The sequence below is a fragment of the Eimeria tenella genome, genomic scaffold (assembly GCF_000499545.2).
Source record: "Eimeria tenella Houghton genomic scaffold, Eth_scaff3, whole genome shotgun sequence".
In the NCBI taxonomy this organism is placed as follows: Eukaryota; Apicomplexa; class Conoidasida; order Eucoccidiorida; family Eimeriidae; genus Eimeria; species Eimeria tenella.
In genome coordinates, this window is record NW_013542870.1 from 207,362 (window position 1) to 228,144 (window position 20,783).

Genomic DNA, 20,783 nt, shown 5'->3' on the forward strand with positions numbered 1-20,783 from the left:
TCCGAATCAAATGTTTACTAAGGGAACGTGCTAAGCTTGTTTCGAAGAAAAAGAAGTTGCTTCTGGATCAATTTGCAGCTAACTGAATGGACTCAAATATTTCACATCAATAGCTGCACGAGGCGCCTGTATACACTGTCCTAATGGCTCTTGTGAAGAGCTTTATATTGTGCAGGGGGAAATGAAGGAGGCCAACTGTGTAAGCATGGAGTTCCACGAAGCGCCCAACTACCTGATAAACCATCCTTGGGCACAAGCCTACACAAAAGAATATGATTGCTGTTCGTTGATGTCTATGTCGAGTTCCCGCGAGTTGCCGCTGCATGTACCTAGCGACGACGACCGCGCCTTCCACTGTAAGGTGCTGCTCCTTTCTCGTGCTTTGGCGTTGCAGCGTTCCGTATGTAGCATGACACAGACAAATGCGCGTATCGAAATGTTTTGCAAGGCTACCTTCAGTATTTATGAGTGTGTAACGCCCATGGAGATAAGCCCGTATTCAGTTACGTACGGCCTTGGGGCTTGAAGCCCCAGCGCAACAGTCTGCGTCTTTAACCCTGGGTTTTCTCCTGCGAAAGGCACACAATAGGAGAAATTAAGCTTTGGAACATGCTTAAATCTCATATTTGAGGGAAAGCTGTGTAGCTTCGACAGACGGAAATGCATCATCAAAGCGCTGTCATGCACCCCCACGTCTCGCGTGTACCTGCAATGCAGTTATAGGTATAATGCCACACGTAAAATACTCAGATTTCTCAGAACTTGATTATGTTTTCTGGCAGGAAAATGTGACTCGTAGTATCCACTTCCTACATTGCTGGCCATAGATCTAGCATGCTGCTATGGTGGTTCGCGAAGCACATGTGTCCGCTGCTCGTATCCTGCTGTAGGGCAAAGCTTTAGAAGCTCACTAAGCTGTCCTCGGTCACGTATGCTCTACATACAGGGGTTACATCGTCAAGTACATGGCATGTTCACTACGTGACTGATGCCTCAGAGCTACGGAAAGGCTAGATATCCCACGGCCCCGCACTTCAAAGAAATCCGGGAGTTTCTCGCTGGAAAGCACGCCTTCACTGCACGCAGCTGCAACTGACTTACGAGCAGCAATACCCTCCTGACACTGACATCGCTGAGACCCGTCGCTCCTCTGAAGGATTAGGAGAGCGTGAAGAATAAGCTTGCAAGCTACTAGCTCCGCTCTTTGTACCCAGGAGAACTGCGCGTGAAGAATAAGCTTGCACCCAACTGCACGAGTGGATGCGACTCCACTTCGGTTAAATGCCTACTACAATAGCATCTCTTAAAAAGCTAAAAGCTGTATGTAATTCCACTCAGAGGAGCAAAAAACCAAAACTGGCACGCCACGGATCCATGAAGGCAGCGGCCCCAGTGTTCTTTTTCATGCTCACGAAGACAGTTCTAACCACAAGTCTACAGCGATGCACTAGCACTTCGGTCCGCGGTTGCTATGCTTGTTGCACTGTGGCTGCCAACGTCAACAACATGTTTCTTTGTGGTGATGCACTTCTCGTTGCCGCTGTCGATCGAGCTTCCAGTGCTACTGTGCCCTACGTTATCCGGGGCCCCCGTTGTACCACTGTTTCCTCTGTGCTCATCCGACGCCTCCTGATGGGCTTGCACCGGATGGGTTGAAGGGGGCTGCGGGGTGGGCAGTATCAAAAGCAGCTCTTGTACCACTTTCGGGAATGTTGAGACGACGAAAGGAGATACAGCTGATACCACCAGCCTCTGGCTATCTGTTAAAAATGACAACATCCTCAATAAAGCCTCCTCCATTGACGGACCCTGTGCAGCCTCATCTGAAGCTTGAGCTTCCTGTGTTTCTGTACTTGACATATCCGGTTGCCGCTGCAGCTGCTGCTGTTGCTGTTGTTTTGGCACGAAGATCACTGGAAGGACCGAGGCCGGAGATATCGGTGTCTTGAGATCGGAAGGTATGGGACTTGCCGCCACAAATGGACAGGTCAGGACAACCAACAAAGTATTCTTCATACTTTCAAGAAAAGCGTCGCGGTAGACTACGGGAGCTTGCTGAAGGGACCCGCAAGTACAGACAAACAACAACTGCTTAGGCAATACCCTTGCTTACATGTAGTTACTCAAAACGACAGCAAATGTTGCGCCACACTGACCAGAGCGCACTCGCTGTAGTCCCCAGCTAAGACATGCATCGCACCTTTGCTTCAGTTACAAGGAGCTGCACCAGCTGGGTAAGCGGGGGCAGAAGACCTTCAATTCCTCCGGGATGGTCTCCCGATGGTCCCTGGAATCTCGACACCTCTGCAGACGGCAACTGGCCGGCAACGAAATCCACATAAAATCCTTTGACCTTAAAAGGCTGGAGCAGCAGCTCCATCTTCGTGAGGAAGAGGCGGCAAGCCAAACTCGCTGCGGCAGCTTTTCTCTGGTAGACCTAGCAGAGCAAAGAACATTGACCACAGACAATGGGCAAATTTGCGCTTCCAGCACTGTCATTTTGCCAACAGCAGCCAATAGTATAAACCCCGAAAAACCAGGTGTAACTCTTGCGTCGAGTCATCCTACTACAGCTACAACACAAGCAAGCAGGCACAGATATGGCATCCTACTTCGTCTAAGCCGAGAGTGGCTATGGCTGCTTCTGGTGTTAGTCGCCGCCTTGTCGGAAGAGCCATCCATGGCATCCCTGCTTGCAAGTCACGCTGATGTTGAAGCGGATCGTGCTCTGCCGGGAGGGTGAACATGGAGTCTCCAGTATTAACGCCGTTATGGTGATGCTGAAGTTGCGGTGGAGGTGGGGGTGCGTCTCCTGGAGGCGGTGGAGTGTACGGGTAGTCAAAGCGAAGGCTCAAGAGAGGAAAGACGACAAGCTGCAAGCAAAGCCTCCAGGTATACGGGTCTTCTGCCGCCCTCGTCCAGTAATCTACTGCAGCTGCTGCAACAGACACCGCATCTCCTGTAGCGGGTGTCAGCATGCTCTGCGATGCTTCATTGCGTTCCCTGGAGTGGCCCGGCGTTTCTTGGACAGTAACAGCGCTACTCTCTGCCTGGCCCGGCTGGTTTCGGCTGCAACGGATGAGCATTTGCTGCAAAACCTGGGAAAAAAACGACGGCAAGCAAGGAGCAAGTGAATGACACAGATGCATGTACATTTAACTAACCATACCCTTCCTGCGTGTGTACCGCGGAGGCAATATGCGTGCATCGTGTGCATTGATCCGTGTGCAACACGCATACGAAGTGTTGGGCCTACAGCTAGAGCTTTGACCTTCACGGGTCGTGCCGAAAAGCTGCAAACAATAGCCAAGACCTGCATGGACTGAAGCCACATGGCCTGGCAGTCCAGGCGAGCCTTCCACGTGGCGCAGCCTCCAGTGCTTGCAGCAGAAGCAGCGTTCGCTGCAGCTGCAAGACACGCCGACACTGCCCCTCCCTTGGATCTTAAGGCCTCTCCAACTGAAGGTATTAACGATGCCAGCAGGGTCAGGGAGCTGCAGTTCGCTTCATAGGATGAGGCACTGCTCATGTTCTGCTGATGCTGTTGCTTGTCGTGTGCGTCTCCCTCTATCCTTGCTTCACTGGGGGAAGAGGCCGCTGCCTGTGCGGGTGGAAACGGCGGAACGTAAATACAGAGGGCCATCAAAGTCTGCAGCAGCATCTGGTAGTGGTTGCGGTGCTGCAGTACGAGTAATGCCAGTGCTTCGGGGTCCTTCACCCAGTCAGACAGAGAAGCAATGATCTTCCGCGCTAGCTGCTGCGGCTGCGGCTGTGTCAGCTGTTGCGGTAGCGGAGCAGTTGGCTGAAAAGCAGGCAAAGGGACCAGCCTCTGATACAGAGCCAGGAGGACCTGGATAAGAAGGGGGCTGCTGCACGCCCTCAGGTTGAGCCTAGAGACAAGGATCTGAACAGAAAGCAAAACGCACGGCAGCACAGGAAAAGCAAAAATTGCATAACAATAAACTCAAACAGTCATGAATAAACAGTTGATTTCCACGCACAACTAGGGCGGAGGGCTGACTGAGTAGCAAAAAGGCCCTCGGTGAATATATTGTCCGTGGTTCCTTTAGATTTGGAATTTTCAGAGAAGCCTACAATGGCTGACTGGCAGATGCGCTGTACGTGCATGCAGAAAACGTTAGGGTGAAGGAGGGTGAGAAGTTGCAGATGATGTATTGCCACTTGGGTAGCCGCAGTGCAGCCAGCTAAATCTGTGTCCGCTGGCTGGGTTGTTCTTGTCTTTGTGTACACTGGGAGCAGCAAAGAATCTTCGTCGGACAAAAGTCGCAGGCATATCCGGAGAACGGTTACAACTAGCCGCTCTATGAAGAGCAACTCCCAGTGCGGAAGACCTGCACGCAGCAGCCCCAGAGCACAAACGCGGAAAATACCACTCTGAAGCCTCAAAGGGCCATACTATATCGGAATAATCGGCAGGTAAACAAGCACTGTCGCACTTGTTGGTGTGTCCACCAGCCGGCGGGACCCAATTGCCTGGAACACGTTGCAAACGCTTCTCATGGTGGCTTGCGAGAGAGGATCTTTGCTGCATGCATCTAGCATGGCCCGAGCCCACAGGGGTCTGTCGGCATGCGTTCCGGCCACTCCTGAGAGCGGCTGCTGCTGTTGTTGTTGTCGCTCTTCCGTGGAATCTGCCAGGCCTACCACTTCGAGGGGAGTAGGAACGCCACTCGCAGCAGTGCCTATAGAGTAGCGCCTCAGAAATGTGTCGAGATACACGGCACAAAGAAGCCAGGTAGAACTCTGGAGGAGAGCATTCCCGTACTGCTTTGACCGGTGAAGAGACAGGCTTCCAGGAGTCAGCTCACTTAGCATAAGCGCTCCCAGCAGTTCCAGGCAAAAAAGTCGGTCTGTGTAGGCTCTGTACGTAAGCAGTTGCGGAGTGACGCACCCCCGCAAAGGAGACCAGACAGGAGGGGGCAAAGAGTACGGGAGCGTTCCACTGCCTTGGGTCGATGTTGCAGTTGATCCCACCGAAGCACAGGTAGCTGAGCTGATGTTACCGCTGTTTAGTCTTGAGGTGTCAACGTCCACACCACGTCTCTGTGTGTCAAGTAGATAGGTGGACAACATGGACTGTTCAACTCCTGGGGAACACGGCAAGCCGAGGTCTTCAGGGGCTTGTATGGGAGAGGGACTATGGTTTGGAGTCCCAGAAGAAGCTGACGATGTAACAGTAGTCAGGCTACCACTACTGCAACCCGCTACCCGCGAAGGCGCTTCACCAGAGCTGCGATTCTGCGAAGCTGCAGCGGCTGATGTAGGATGCAGTTGCTGCTGCAGCAGCTGAGACTGGGACGGGCAATCCGATGGAACGCCTGGATTTTGTCGGATGGGAGGGAAACCCGATACGATGTGCAAAAGGAGGACAACAGCAGCTGACAAAGATGATATCGGCTCGATCTGACGAAGAACTCTGCAAACGAAACACACATTCGAATTAAGAGTAATAAAAAGTGGTACAAACCAAACCAGGAAGGACTTTCGGGATGATGTCGGGTTCAAAAAACACCTAGGCAATCTTACTCAGCAACTGCCGCATCTACGTGGATGCCCTGTGACAATACTGTCTTCAGACGCAAGTAGGGAACTTTTGCGGAGGCGAATTCCTCATCCTCTGCTGCGGTAGAGCTCGGAGAACGCGTTGCCGCATTTTCCTGCTGCTGCATCTGTTGCTCATGCTGAGGTAGCTCCACATGCCCTCTTTGCAGCTGCTGCTCTGCTCCTGAGGTGTGGCTGCCAGCCCGAGCGTCGCCCTGGTAACGAGGAGGACGCGGCATCTGACGCAGCTCTGAAGCGCCTCTTTCTGCTTCCGTCTCTGAACAGGATACCACTGGCACTGCAAGGGTGGAAGGAAGAAGCGCGAAGTCCGTCGAAGCTCTTAAAACATACAGACCGTCACACGCGAAGTTTAGCTCCTGAAAGTTGTCACAAACGAGCACATGATCTCAGCACTATTGTAAAATGCTATGGCAACGGCGTCTGTACTAATGGGCAAGCCGTTGACATCACAGTGTGTCTGTCTACACATAACAAGCACACACTGAAGATCATGTCTGTCCGCACACACATCTGTGCGCAACCGCATCTGCGGCGCTGGAGGCAAGGTGCGAACACGCTACTGAAACATTCACGAAGGGGCGAATAAAGAGGACAATACGCTTAGATGCGTCTTGGATGTGTCTGATAAAGTTTGCGCTGCAAGGAATTTATATAGACAAGCCTGCAGCGGCAGCAAAGACTGCTCAGCAAACAGACGCGCTTGCACTGACTGTTTATCGTACCTCTGACAAGGTGACCATTTGGCCGTGGGCTCCGCTGTTGTCATCTCCGTCACTTTCGTCGTCAGAATCGCCCAAAGCAAATAAGATGGAAGTCAGATCCCCCAGCCAGCCTCCGCCCTTCCTTCCAGCTCCTCGATCTCTCCTGGAAACTGGAGGCGTAAACTGTGGCGGGAGCAAAGTACAGAGCGATGGAAGAGCTGCACCGCCAGACCCCTCAAAGTCATCTAAGTTCATAAGGGCTGGTGGTAACAAATCAAGGGAATGCAATCGGAGCAAAAGCTCTAAAATTGCCCCCCAACCTTCTTCTCTGAGAGAGGCTCCAGAGCATCGAATAAGGTACATAACAGGGGCTAGGATTAACTGGGAGTGCGCGGGCACCGTATACACGAAGTAGCTGCATAATTCAGCCACAATCACGTTCAAAGCAACAACTTGACCAAGGACTGTAGCAGCACGTGCCAATGAAACGAAGCCGCACAAGATCTCCTCAAGCTGCCGCAAGTCAAGTGAGGATTCGAAAGCCCCTCTGAGAACAGAAAAGCATCCGCTGTTCCACAGGCATTGAAACATCTCAGCTTCCAGCCCTTCCTCGGCAAGGATTTCCGCGCCTGCGTTGCTGCGGGCGCAACCATTGTTGCTGCAGCTATCAGCGGTTGGGGCTGTTCGCAGTTTGGGCACACTGCGGTATGCCGTTGCACATTCTCCTGACTTGAAACCCGAAGCGCCACCGTACGGTGAAGCAAACGCCCCCCAACCCAAGCCAGCCCCTTCAGCAGGTGTCCATCCGTCTGCAAGGATGTCAAAAATGTCAGGCGGCTGCTGCTGTTGCTGTTCTTTGGTAGCAGCGTCTCCCTTTTGCGCTTGGCCTGCTTGCGACGGAGGGCTTGTCGCTAGAGCTGTCTCTTTCAGCTTGATCTCTTGGTGTCGTATGGAAATGTATATATTCTGGAGATAGAACGAAGGCAGATCTGAACCGTTATTAATGCCTCGATTGTTTTTTACAAAGTCTTCTACTTTCATTTTGCCACGGACTTGGTTGTTGTGTTGGTCAGTATTCAGCATGATGATAGAATATGACAGCACAAAAACAGTGTCCTTGTGAACCATAACGACATACCCAGGTGGTGGCTGCGCCTGAAGAAAATCCGGCAAACAGGAATAGCAACGACGCCCATCTGCAAAGAAGTTAAGGAACCTCTGTGTATGGCGCCCTCAAACCCTAACTGCCCTACATGCTAACATTGGCGAACAAGCTTGTCGATAAGCACGTGCTCGTCTGTTATTTCCAGACCTTGATGATGCTCTCGGGGACAACATACAATCACCACGCAGTATGCAAAAACGAATAGGAGCAGCTACTAGACCAACAGATTCCTCGTTCTCAGGTAAACGGAACCTCCGTTATATTAAGCCTTCACATTTCCGCAACGCAATATCTACGGCACGTGCTTACAGGGCTGAACTCTGAGAGTTGCTTAGTAAGTTCACTGATGTCTGTCTGCTGGTCTCCATCCGCTGCTCCTTCTCGAGCAGCCGCTGCATGCGTAGAGGAATACAGTCCCTCATCCACCACCCAACGCCACAGTGACAGCTCCACCGGCTCCGTTACAGCTGTGGACCGCTTGTTTGCATTGGCATCACCTGGCCCAAGCGACTCTGCATCCGCCGTTGCAGCTGCTGTTGTTGAGTCGTCTGCAGTCGTCTCTGCAAGCTTCTCCTTGTTGTGGGTACAATTGACTAGGGGCTGCTGGCGGAAAAATTCATCAGCGAAGGCCTCCATCACGCGTTCAATTTGTTGGGACTCTCCAGGCAGACGGAAAGTCTTCAGGAACTTTCTTAAAGCGGCAACAAGGCCAACGCCGCCGAATGTAAACATCGCAACAAACTCTCGTAAGACCTAACCAAAGGACAGAGAGACTACTGAAAAAATGACTGCGTCCGCCCACTCCCGTGCACGCCTGATCATGCGGGCAGCGTTTTCATGCGAGGGAATTCGTGGAAGTGCTTGCGCATTCGCAGGTTAATTAATGTGCATCAACTTACCTCTGCATTCCACGGCTTATTGGTACTCAGGTACACGCCGACAGCACGCAGATCGAGTCCCCTCGTCTCCTTCAGGAAGAGGGCGGTGCTCCTGGGCGTTGCTGGAGTGGGAAGCAGCCCAAGTCCCTCAAGCTGAGGGATTGCCTCTTTCGTGTTGGAGTTGAAAAGCGCAGCACCATACGAAAGGAGAGCTTTATGCTTACGTCGCTGACCAAGGGGCAAAGCTGCTTGAATACGCAAGAAGTATTCTGCAGCGGACTCGTTTGCAAGCCGTGCCTTAGGAGCCTCCAGTTCCGCTGATTGCTGCTGTTGGCGTTCCGCTGCTTTGCGTCTGTTCAAGTTGTCGCAGCGGGAACCCAAAGCAGAAATGAGACGGAGGACAGCAGCGAGCGCCAAGCGGTTGACATTAGAAAGGCCTGCGGGACGAGCTACTCCGGCAGCATCTGTCGCTACGTTTTCCGTTGACGCTGCTACGCCACTCTCGGCAATGGAGCGGGATGATTTCAAGGGTGACCTCGGAGGGGCCTTCCTCAGATGAAAAGCGCTGTGATGATGAGCTCTACCGCTCTCTGGAACTAGGCCTGTGCTCACTGAAGACGGAGAAGACCCTGAAGGAGACAACTGCTGTGTTGGAGTCTTCGCTGGCAACACATCTGAATAAGAGAGCCCTGTACCCACGCAAGCATGTGAAAGAGAATGGCTTGGTGACCCTTGCTGTCCAAAACCTTCGATATCACCCTCTGCAAAGCGATACGCGCCTCTGAGGGTGGGCACGCGGGGAGCTGCCAGCTGCAGGAGCAGCGTTAGTAGGGCCGCGAACATGTTGGAGCGACGAATATCCCCGTCATAATTCAGCATTAGCTCAAAACCAAACGAACTGTCGCTGCAGAGTTCTCGAAGCGTGTCTAGGGCGAGCTCCTGTGCCTCCGCTGCTAGCGTTGTTTTGGATGGTCCTCCACAGTTGGCCGTCGATAAACTGAAGCATCAGAGAAGTGTTCACAGGTCTATGGTAACCATCACCAATCTCGACTAATTCAGTAGGGAAGCTGATCAGCTTTGAAAACAAAAGCAAAGGGAAAAGATGGGCGGCACAGCAATAGTGGACAGCCAGCTTGCAGACCACGCCCTTAAAGTCTGATACCATAGAGATTCAGCTAAGCAAAAAAAGCCGGCTATACAAATACTAAGCCCACAAAAATACATGCGACGCAGCTAGACCAACGCAGAAAAGACAAAAACAATGGCGAGAACAGACACACGCAGTGAATGTTCGCATGGAGACCATGCTTAGAAGTATGATGCTGCACAGCTACAGCCAGCAAAAGGAAGCGCCACCTGGCATGGTGCAGCATGCGGAGAGCGTTGAGATGATCCCGCTAGTCTGCGCCCAAGTGACGTTGATACATACCGTAGCAGCAGATACAAACATCTTTCCATGTCGTCCTTGATGCATGACCGAAAAAAAGAAATGAAGTCACCAACCACCCTGTCCCAACACAACCCAACAACAGCAGCATTGGCTCTTTCGCTATCGTTTTTGCAATAAAAGCAATGCGCCTCCCAGTGATAAGAATTACACCTACCTCAGCGTCAGCGACAAAAGCATAAGAGGCGCCGAGCGCGGGTCTTGCTGCAGAACAAGCGGCAAGATCTGGGCTTGCAGAGGCTGCAATAGTGAAGGAAAGGAGGAGATGCTGCCCCTTCCTACGGCACAGAAAAATGCATACACTGCCAACGGCACCTTTTATTTCCTACCATGGGAGCCCATGCACTCGCCATTTACTAAATCGGGGTTTGTCTCACGGCACAAGTTCCCCAGAGCCTCCTGCCCCCACGACCAACAGGCCAGAAACAGGGAGCTGCACCCAAAAGCAGCCTGCCTTACCAGCCTCAAGAATAACGCAAAGCAAGCGCAGCGAGAGCACACGAGTTTCCAGCATCGAAGCTCTGTCCCTTCCACGATGTCCCAAAAGGATTTCGAACTCCTGCAGGAAAAAGAATATCTGTGCAGTTACACGGCAATCAATGCAATGGACAGCGCAAGGAACCACGCCTAGCAACAGAAAACGTTGCATTCAGTTGTATCATTTCTCAAAAAAAACAATGCTAGTACGAAGGCTCCAAGAAGCCCTTCTTTAAAAAGGAATATGCAACATAGAATACAATTCAGTTGTGCCTTACTCGGTCAATGCCGCCAGATGCACCGTTCCTTGAAGCCCTATCCCGCGTGCCTGGGACAGATGCTGGATGAGTGGCGCCCGTGCTTGCAGCTGATACTGCTGATGTATCGAGGTCGTGAGAACCCACTTCAAGCTTATCTTGCTTCCCCGCTGAATCCCCCCTCTCGTCGCCAGTTCCTTCTGAGGCTGCGTGAGGGGAGCCTGAGGCAGGCAGTGGGACAAAAGGGGGAAGCGTGATCTTCGTTCTACCGCCTCCAGTGCAACAGGCGCTGCCGTTGCTGGCGTTGCCGCTGGAATTGTTGGCAGTTATGCGAGTCTCGTCGTGCGACAATAACCCAGAGATCAGGGCCAGGATCCGTAGGCGGCTCTCCAGCCCGTAGCCTTTCTGAAAATCAAGCCAGGCAGAAATGTGTTTTTTCAAGACTAGTATTCCGTCGTTATCTTTCCAGTGGGGTAACCGAAGCACTGAAGAGTCACCTTTGTGGGAGCAGAAATTCCACCTCCACCTGATAGGAAACAAGCGGCGCTGAGTGCTGCGCCCACTTACGTGTGGATACAGTGGAATGGCTGCAACCGTGCAGCTGCATGCAAGCATAATACTTCATGAGTCCTACCAGCACCGGTTCACTTACAGGGAAATAAGTGGTCCCTGTGGATCTAAGTGACATAGCAGATTCAAGGCGAGCAACGAACTGCGGAGGAGTTGATGCATGCTGCTCCTGTAGGCTCTGCTGCTGGCCATGGTTGTTTCCACTCTGCTTCCTCGGCAACCCTTCCTCTTGATGAGGCTTTTCTTGCTGACTAAAAAGTGTCTTCAAGTTCTCCAAGGCAAAAAGATGACGAATGATAGCAACAGCACGAGAGGTTGCAGCGTTTCTTAGCAGGGGGCTAGCTCGATGCAACAGGCTGCAGACCACAGGTACCAAACGCAGAAATCCAGAACTGGCAGCTATTATCGCCACTGCTGTTGCACGTAACCGGCGCATCGTAAGGCCTCTGGCACCTTTCTAAATGAGCAAGCAAAATGAGGGAAAAGCACACATTGCAGGATGCTACTGTGAACAACCTGGTGCGGAGAGGTTCTCGCTGTACCTGACGGCGATACAACACTGTATGGTTCCTGTGACACAAGCGTCCGATAATAGATGCCCTGAGAAGCGAAAAACCCAGCAATTCAATCTTGCGCGTCCAACGCGCTCGAGCACTAGCGGAGGTTGCATCGTTTCCAGCTGCTGCTGTAATGATTAAAAATTCTCAGTGTAGGATGCTGTAATTCTAACACACACGTACACCTACGCCAATATAGTGCTACAGCCACTATACAGGTCCAAGGTACGCACAGTACGCACCTGAAGGACCAAGAAGAGAGTTGCTAAGGAGGTCTAGACACTGCAGCAGCAGCAGTTCCTCCTCAGCAGCAGGTGATGTAGGAGTAAAGTAGACACCACCGTAAGCCTCCGATCCAAGCGCAAAGGCACCAGACGCAGCTGTACTTCCTACGGATGACTGCGTGGGTGCAGAATGCAGCCTCTGAGCTGCCTGCAACGCACAGTTCCTTAACGATAGAATCAATGCGTGCACGCATCGCCGGCCTGCCGTGCTCCGGCAGCGAAGTAATCCCACAGTTAACAACTGGTCTAGTGCTGAATAACACAAAGTGCACACAGGAAAGCAAGAAAAGCGAACGCCAATTTTTCACGCGATGGAGGCAAGCGGTGCATGAGCACTTTGATGTAAGCGGCCACAGAACAAATGCAGTCCGAAAACACAAGGGCGAAACGAGAGATGATGCTTTTCGGAAGCACTAATGCACGTACAACGCAGAACGGCAGACGCCAGAGCCCGCATGCAGCTTTGGTGCAGCAGCTGTTGTTGCTTGTTGAGGCCTTGCTGCTGCTTGTGCTGTAGTTGCTGCTGTGCAAGCACAAATAGAAAGGGGTGAATGTGCTGTTCCTGTAATTCTGCTGGAGGTGGCTCCTTCGCCGCCTCCGCTGCAGCGAGTCTTTCAGTAAGCATCTCAAATGACTTGATCAAAGGTGCAACAGCTGCAGCAAGCTGCTGCCGAGAAGCCGCAGAAACCCCTCGCATCTGTGACAAAGCATGCGTCCGCAAGGCTCGCAAAAGTGCAGATGTTGCGAAAACCTCCCTCTTCAGAGTGTTGAGGACATCCCGTGAAGAGCCAATGTCTTCTGCTTCACCATGTAATGCTGCAGCGAAGTCAGTAGTAGCGTCACTGTCCTGGCCTTGCTCCCACAGAATGACCTTGCTGGTGCTATTGCTTTGGGAGGGGAGGCTGGCAAATTCTCCACTTGCTCTGGGGTAGATAGTTCCGGACACCCCTTTTTGTTTGCCCAGGTTGCTGATACTGTTAGGGTGCACCCAACCCTCCGAGACTGCGCCAGACTGCGTCATTTCTTCGAAGTTTTCCCCAGGTTTGTCGGCGCATGCTTCTGGTGAGTTGCCGCCACTTCTAGTCGGTTCCGGTCGGTTGTTACAATGTGTATTGTTGATATTTCCGAAGGCATCACCTGCTGAATCCGCGGGGCATGAGAGTCTCGAACCTTTACGCTCCATCTCCTGCAAACCGAGCTGACTACCGCCAAGACGTGTTCAGTGCAGCTGCCAGCTTGTAGTGGCAGCGAGCGGAGCTGCTTATAAACATACGGAGTGCGGTGAGAAATTCATCTGTAATGCTGCGGGAGAGAGAGGGTAATAGAAGGCCTAAGCGTGGGCTTGGCTCAGGCCGACCGTGCGGCCGGTATATGGCTTTGCCCTGAAGCAGCAAGCGTGTAAAATGCGTTTGTACGATAAACCCCGTGACCCAGCGTACTATACTAATCAACAGTAAGTGGATGAGACAGCAGACCCTATACGCAGAATCGCCGAGCTGTCAGCTGCCCATCGCCTTCTGACTAAACACACTGATCTTCCGGGGACTGAGTGACAGTAAAATATGCCATTTGCTCTAACTACTTGAGCAACTGAGATTATTAGACAGTGTTGATGCAGGAGAGAATACCGGAGCGGCGGAGCCCCAAGATGACTTCACTGGCTGCAAGTTTGCATGCGTGATTCAGTCGGCCTCTTTGCCATTCATTTGAGCATATCAGCTCTTCTACTTCTAGTAGCTTCCAGTTATTTTATCTTTTAGTTATGTTGTTCAGATCAGTTACGCATCCGAAGCTACCTGGGATGGTATCCCCTGAGCTACGCCCATTGGTAACCTCTCTGGCTGTGCAGGTGAGCCACATAGTGCCATTTTGTCCCCACTCCTATCCCTTTACGTTTCACAGTGCTAAAGCTTAAGGCTGATTTTTTCGTCAGATGGTCTGGCTTGCGGATCAACAAGATGCTTCATCGGCCTCTACTCCGGTTCACATGTTGTGTGTCTCGCCTCCGTAGCATGTTGCAAGTACGGTTTTCTGGTAAGAAGCAAGCCCAACTTGATGCCACATTCTGCATCTGTTGATCGAATAGTTCTTCCGTCGCTGTTTATTTCTAGGGCACTTCATAGATACCTGCATTCTAACCACGCGAACTCTGAGAGGAGCTTTTTAGAGATTTGAGCCACAACAGAAGCAAATAATGGCATGTGCACGATGCAACAGGCACAAATATGCAGTACAACGTATACATCGCGCATTACTTAAGTAGCGATGACGGCATAGAGAAGTAAGTGAACTGTAGTGCTTAAGTGTGGTTTTACTTGTAGTTAGTGATAACTCCAGCCGCGTATATAAGGACAGGATCAAAAGCCCGCTTTGCGAGTGGGTGAAGTGCGCCGTGATTCCTGAGAATGACACGAAGAACCAACTTTCAGACCACTAGTTCAGTGCCCTTCGCTGCAGTGCGTGACCGCACCTTGCAGTGGAGGAGTAAACATGAGCTGAAGGCTCTACTATGCTTTCACATTTGATAGCGCAATTCCATTGAAAGGAAAGACGCTGGAAATGGCAGTTTTGCAACTTGATGTTGTGCTTACTGGTTCGTCCGCTCCCCGTGTCGACTGTCTTTCCATTAGCTACTCCGGTGGAGCACACTCTTTTGCGCGAATTTTACTCCTCATTGGCAGACTCGTGACGATTGGCAGCAGTCCTTTGCTCAGTTGGCTCCTCTATACTGAATGACCCCTTGCTGTAAGAGGTAGCGGTTTTTGGAGAACCCATACATTCGGAGAAGCCATGCTGCTCAGCTAGAAGGTACCGATCCTGTGGCACCTCAACAAAACTTCCCTGGACTATGGGCAGAGCTTAAATATGCTCATAATGTGGAGCGTAGCTGTACACATGTAATTACTACGCAAATCTGCGTGTACGCATTCGCTTCACTTTGCGCGCAGCTTTACTGTGATGCCATAGTTCGAGTAGAAGCGCAGAGTATGGTTGGGAATGTGGTGTGCCGGCGATTCACGGAGTGACGGGCATTTCTATTCACGATATTCCTAATTCTATTTTAAATACAATTAAAAATGACATGAAAATTAAATTCTGCATATATGGAAAGCAAATGGAAAAGGTCAAAAGCGCTCCGCAAAAAGGATATCCGTCTCCGTAAGCGCATACGCAGACAAAAATACCTAGGTCACTTGAGTGCCGGCCAGCAGACCTCAGAACCTTGCATTTGCTTCTTATTGATCGTAATTCGACTCCTGAACAGCAGCTGCAGCAAGTAAATAAGGAGGGGTACGTATGCTGCCGGACATTCACTTTGAAGACTACACCGCAAGTACCTAGATTATGCTAGCCTTTCTTCCCAGTAATCCAGCCAAACATAATTCCGGCCTCTAAGACAACGGACGCTTCACCATGGAGTTCTCCTTTTATTTTAACGAAGGGCTGTAGCAACGTCCCACAACGCAAGGATCCGCAACATCTGACAAGCAGAGCTGTTGATGGCGAACACCTGCAACTAGACGGAAGTGACGCTTATGTATTTGGGTTTAATTTACATACTGCCATTACGGTTCTCCATTTGTGACACCAAATGTTCTGCCTATAGAGCCACCTGGGATCCTGCCAAGAGACAGCTGTGGTTCTGGGCACTATAATGGGGGGGAAATTGCTCGGAATAATCACCTTCTAAAGGATTTGCCGAGCAAATACTAAGGAGTGTGACAGAGAGCACTGCTGTTGCTGTTTGCTTTGCTCCGCTGGTAGTGAGGCACAGACGAGCATTTGGGGCTCTGGCGCGACATACAGTGGTGACAATTTATGTTAGAGGAATCTGCTACATTTTTTTCCTGGAGAATTGCTGGCTGGCTGAAATAATGTGTCTTGGCTCTTTGACTCAATATAAGAAGAAGTACATGACTAGTTGAAGTTGCGGATGTTGCAGAGTCGTCTCTCGCAAACGGCAGCAGCTACGTAAGCATTCATGTCACTACTATAACCCTTTCCAGTTCGAAAGGGCGCCCCACTTCAAACTACATTTTCTTCGCGATCTGTGTTATCTTTTTGGGGAGGAGCTACACCTGGTTCGATGCGAACTCACAATGCCAGGGAGACGTTGGGCGCGCGCCCGTAGTCGGGGTACATTTGCGGATGGCTCTGTAGATATCATACGGGAAGATAAGAACGCTCCCACTGTTAACTCTGTACCAGAAGCTCCAAAGCAGTCTGCTGGTGGTTCTCCACTGGGAGCCTGTGGTGCGGAGAAGTGCGAGAGTTCAGTCAGCAGCCTTAGCGGAGACGTAACGGAAGGAGGGGACGCCGTGTGCCCTTCCCGAAAACGTGTTCACAGTGCGAATAGGTTGACTGCGGATGAGCCAGCATCGGTACCAACTTCCCAAGAAGATGCATGCGCCTTCCATAGCCCTCGTAGCCTGCCTGGGGACTCGTCAGACGCAGGAGGGCTTTCTACGAGGGCGCCACCGGAGCAAGAGGCTGGCCATTTACATACAGGCACCTTGAGTACGGCTGAAGCGACCCATGCGCCGCCCGAAAGTCTAGATGAGGGAGAGATTTTTGCCTCGAGGAGTCCCCTTCAGCCCGTAGGCCTAGACGAGCAGCATTCAGCAAGTTCTGGTAGTCAGGGTACACAAAAACAGCGAGCCGAAAAACAGGGAGACCAGGAGGTAGTAAAGTTACCGGCGCAGCAGCAGCTGCTCGTGCTAGATCCGCAGCAAGTGCTACCGGGAGAGCAGCGTGAATGCACGCCTGGTGGTGTGTCCCTCATCGTAACCCGGACGTCTCCACCCAGTGAAAGTGAGGGTGAATGGATTCGCGTTGAAGAATTCAAAAGGGACGCAGCCGAAGAGGCTTCTGCTTCACAGAAGACTTGTGCCGATGTTTTGTCTTCTGTGACGGGGCTTCCTGAGTGCACTCTTCCGTCGGCACCGCGACAGCAGGCATCTCTCCATCCAGTTTGCATTGGCACGGCTAGTCAATCTGAGGAGGGTGCCTGCACGTATACTTGCAGCACAGAGCCACTCAAGGGGATGGCCTACGGAATGTTGAGCGACACGACCGGCTGGGATGCGTCCAGCCCATCTTTGGCCCAGGCAAACCAAAAGAGTGCATTGGACCGCTTGAGTGTGTACGTTATGTCGTTGGCAAACACTCTAGCTGGGCGTTTGTTTGCTGAGCAGCAGCAGGGAGATCCGGCCAACTACGAACCTGGAGACACTAGCACGGAGGTCAACGCTTTCCATGAGAAGCTGAGTGAAGCCTCTCCTCAGGCAAGGCAGAGTAACGGCCGCAGAGACAGGCTGCTTCAAGCTGTGCGCAGTTGGCACCGCTGCATCCTTGAAGTATATGGAGGTGCAATTGAAGACATTACAAAAGTGGCTCTGCAGGTCCTACCTGCTCATGCAACAGGTGCGAGATCTACTGCTTTTGGTGTTGCGGGTGTGAGTTCGACAAATGCGTTTGATGCTGTAGCTGTTTCAACTAATTTATACATGGACTAGCAGTTGTGAACTACGATGTTTTCACGCTTCAGACGATCGGAGCGAACGACAGTTCCTGCTTGTACAGGGACTCTTTGAGGTGTTCTGTCTCTATCGCGCGCACTTTCTCTCCCCTCCAGAAGAATTGCTGCAGGCAGAGACGTTGCATCACCAATGGAAATTGCGAAAGAAATATTCAATCGATGCTACTCAGGCTTCAAGTACTGAAGAGACCTCGTTGCCGCCTGTGTTCGTGCTTAGTGAGCGATACGGGGACTTGGCGGTGGACCGTCGGAGAGGCCTCCCAACATCCGTGCGGCTGGCTCTTTATGGCTTCGTTTCGTTAGCACTAAAAGTCGTCCGAGCACTGCAGCTTCTCCTGGAGGTTAACGCTCTAAGGAGCGGAGGAGAAGGCCCGCGATTTGCGCTCTGTTTACGTCTAGAGCTGGTCAAACTTCTGCTGAAATTAATACTTCACGCCCTTACTCCATTCGCCTTCTACTGCGAGGAGCAGAGCGTTTATCAGGCCCTTGCTGTGCAAAAGGAAAAGCAGGTATGTTCCACGGGTGCTTGCATGCACGAAATTTCGCGACGACACCCAGTGGTCTCTTACGTACCGAAGCTTAAAGGCTCATCAAGAATGTAGTCTTCAAAGAGTCTTTGTCATGTGATGTTCAAGCTGGGAGGCGATGTGAAGCTCTGTTGCTACTCCCAGTTCCGTGGTGCGCACGTTTCAGAAGATTTTAGAATCGGAGAGGATGCGGCCTTCCTACGGCAGACGCACTGGCAGGAAGATACCTCCCCTCCCATCTACAGCTCGCCAGTACGCTGCAGTTTAGAGTGGCTCTTGGAGAGTTTTTGTTTCCCGTTATTTCTGTTTTTGACGTGAATTGCCATAGCTTGTCTCACGTGTAGAGCGCAGTAGCCTTGCCGTCAGGCTCTGTTTCCATTGGAGGAAAGGTGCAGGGATAGAACTTGCTTATGGCCGCACTCTAAGCCGGCAACTGCGGCTATGCTAGCTGTTGATGTTGCGGTGGGCTGTGGATGCGGCTCGCTTCTTTGTGTCTATTACATCTTTTCAGGTTCCCGAATGATGGGCAGGCAGCGTTTGCTGCCGCCGCGAAAGAACAGCTCCCTCGGCAGTGGATTGTCCTGGTGATTGAGTGGCTTTTCAACGAGCTTAGAGCTATTTCGTCTCCTAGTCGCATGGTCGCCACGTGGCATCACCTACGCTTAACTCCCTGGCGGTACTTTGCCCTTCTATGTTAAGTCCGAACTAGCTCACGCGTGTCAGGGGTTAGCAGTCCTGCAGTTTCTGTTTGCCCGCTACGCCCGCCGCTGATTTCACAGTATTTTGTGCAGCTGTGTGGCCAGTCGATATTGCAGTACTAGTTTGGCTGTGCAGCCTGTGGATCTTCAAGGCTGGCTGCCACCCTGCATATCCCCACAGGCCGGTTCTGGCGGAGGTTCTGTATCATCTTCGCCCATTCATTCACCTTTACCTTTTGAAGCGAGCTAAAACCACGAAGTCGTGGACCTCATGGTTGGCAGCCATGCGTGAGATGTTTACAGAATTCGTCTTTGGAGCTCTTTGGAGCTCGCGAGGCTTTACAGACAGCAGCACACGCCGCTGCAGCGCCTATGACCTAAGCCGTAGACGCTTTCTATGTGTCGGCCCTTGGTGTTTGTTGCATTTCAGCTCCCGTGGTGAATACGTGTTTTTTTGCAGTTGTTGAAGCAAATTCAGTTTCTTTGTTGCATAGCTGCCCTGAAGTGATGGAGCGCCTTTCGCCTATCGAGGCTGCAGAGCTTCATCGTCGGTGAGCGAGCTTTTTGTTCATATACATATTTATATTTCCACTTACACGCATGTACATATTTCTAATTTCAATTATTTGTATATATTTCCATTTGCGTCTTTTTTGAATGAATGCAAAAAAATGAACGAGTGAACAAAATGACTTGTCTCGATCTCTTTCGCAGAATGACATTTTAAAATACTTGAAAATGGAGTCATTTCGTACTTTTCCTATTCGTGTGGCATCAGCTGTTTGCATCTATTGCGTTTTGCAGCCTAACGGGACTGCCCTATGCTTTGTTGCGCCCTCCTTTCTTCGACAAATTCCTCGCACGACCTTGTGAGGCCATTGACTTCGTTGTGAGTCGTGTGCCGCTCCTTAACCACTTCAAGTGAGTCTACAGGTTGCTCACATAGTTAACTTTGCTTTTTTTGTCTGTCTGCCATTTTGTAGTTTGTAGTGTGTTCTGCAGGAAACTAGCAATGCAGTCCACTGACGAAAGTTTCTTGTTCACTGTCGCCACTTGTGCAGGCCGTTCAATAGTTGCATGCACATGACCCCATTTGTGACTGCCATCACTTTTTTTCTGCGTCTTCTGCAGTGTACTAGATGCGTTCCTAGCGTACAGGGACCTGTACTTCATAAGTTCCAATACATGACTGCTCAGTTTGAAGAGCTCCATGTCCTCCGAACTGCTGTTTTTTTGCAATCACTACTCCTGCAAAGGGGAGCAGGTGCATTTGTTACCGTTGTATCAAGGCCATATGACAGTTTTTAAAGAGCGACGATTGGATGCTCTCCGTGCTGACTCCTGAGGGGCTTTATTTGGGAGTAACCTACGGTGGCACTCAGCAGACGCGTCTGTGTGTTTGCCGTTCTGGAGAATTTTACTCCTTTAGTTGTGGAGGCAGCTGCTACAGTTGCGCATGCCTTTTTCAGTTCCATTCTTCCTTCTCTGGCACTAGGTGTCACTCAACTTGACACAGGGCCATAAAAGCCATTTGGCTTTTTTATTAGTATGCAATGAATGCTATGGAGGAATTGAGTCCTAAACAGAGGCAGTAACGGGCAATCTGGTGTTATTCATTAGCGCTTCAACGAACTTTCGCTCCAATTCTATTTCTAGTAACCCAGCCGTGGTAACCGCCAGTTTGTCGCGGGGCGTCGCACCACGGACGCTGGCAGTGGATCGGAGCCGTCAGAGGCTGGCTGGAAGTTGCGTCTCGTCTTATTTAGTTTAAGTAGTTAGCTGGGCGCAGATGAGTGGCGGCACGGATAATGGACTATTTCCCCAACAGAGGGTCACGTGGGCAGTGTGTCGCGAGCCAGACCAGCGAGGCTGTCAGCAGCTGAGTGTTGCAGCAGTAAATGGATTAGCACTGTCCTTCCAAAAGCCTGTGTTGAGGTAATTCTGAAGAGATCTTCATTTAATTGCCTTGTTCTACGACTAAAATGAAAAGTCAAGCGTAAGTTGTAAGATTCATCAACGGCGCTTCACCAACGGTGACGGTCTGAGTGGTCTGTCTTGCCCCTTGACAGCCTGCCGACGTTCTTCCCATGGAGGTGCACG

General features: G+C 51.3%; 2 protein-coding genes across 2 annotated transcripts; one reads left to right on the top strand and one right to left on the bottom strand.

The window, feature by feature from the left end:
- Positions 1 to 1,434: 1,434 nt before the first annotated feature.
- ETH_00019375 (sec7 domain-containing protein, putative) lies at positions 1,435 to 13,102 on the bottom strand (the record flags this gene model as incomplete). The annotated part of the gene is made up of 18 exons (XM_013375735.1): positions 1,435 to 2,055; positions 2,201 to 2,437; positions 2,613 to 3,098; positions 3,257 to 3,904; positions 4,096 to 4,352; positions 4,458 to 5,437; positions 5,548 to 5,939; positions 6,306 to 7,439; positions 7,759 to 8,202; positions 8,349 to 9,324; positions 9,757 to 9,834; positions 9,932 to 10,052; positions 10,234 to 10,333; positions 10,530 to 10,913; positions 11,161 to 11,434; positions 11,621 to 11,678; positions 11,878 to 12,171; positions 12,346 to 13,102. 18 exons carry the CDS (start codon positions 13,100 to 13,102, stop codon positions 1,435 to 1,437), a joined length of 8,241 nt encoding a protein of 2,746 aa, XP_013231189.1.
- Positions 13,103 to 16,019: 2,917 nt separating this feature from the next.
- ETH_00019380 (uncharacterized protein) lies at positions 16,020 to 19,872 on the top strand (the record flags this gene model as incomplete). The annotated part of the gene is made up of 8 exons (XM_013375736.1): positions 16,020 to 17,343; positions 17,468 to 17,967; positions 18,152 to 18,237; positions 18,497 to 18,661; positions 18,820 to 18,971; positions 19,144 to 19,234; positions 19,488 to 19,604; positions 19,815 to 19,872. The coding sequence occupies 8 exons, from the start codon at positions 16,020 to 16,022 to the stop codon at positions 19,870 to 19,872; spliced, it is 2,493 nt and encodes an 830-aa protein (XP_013231190.1).
- Between the last annotated feature and the right edge of the window lie 911 nt (positions 19,873 to 20,783).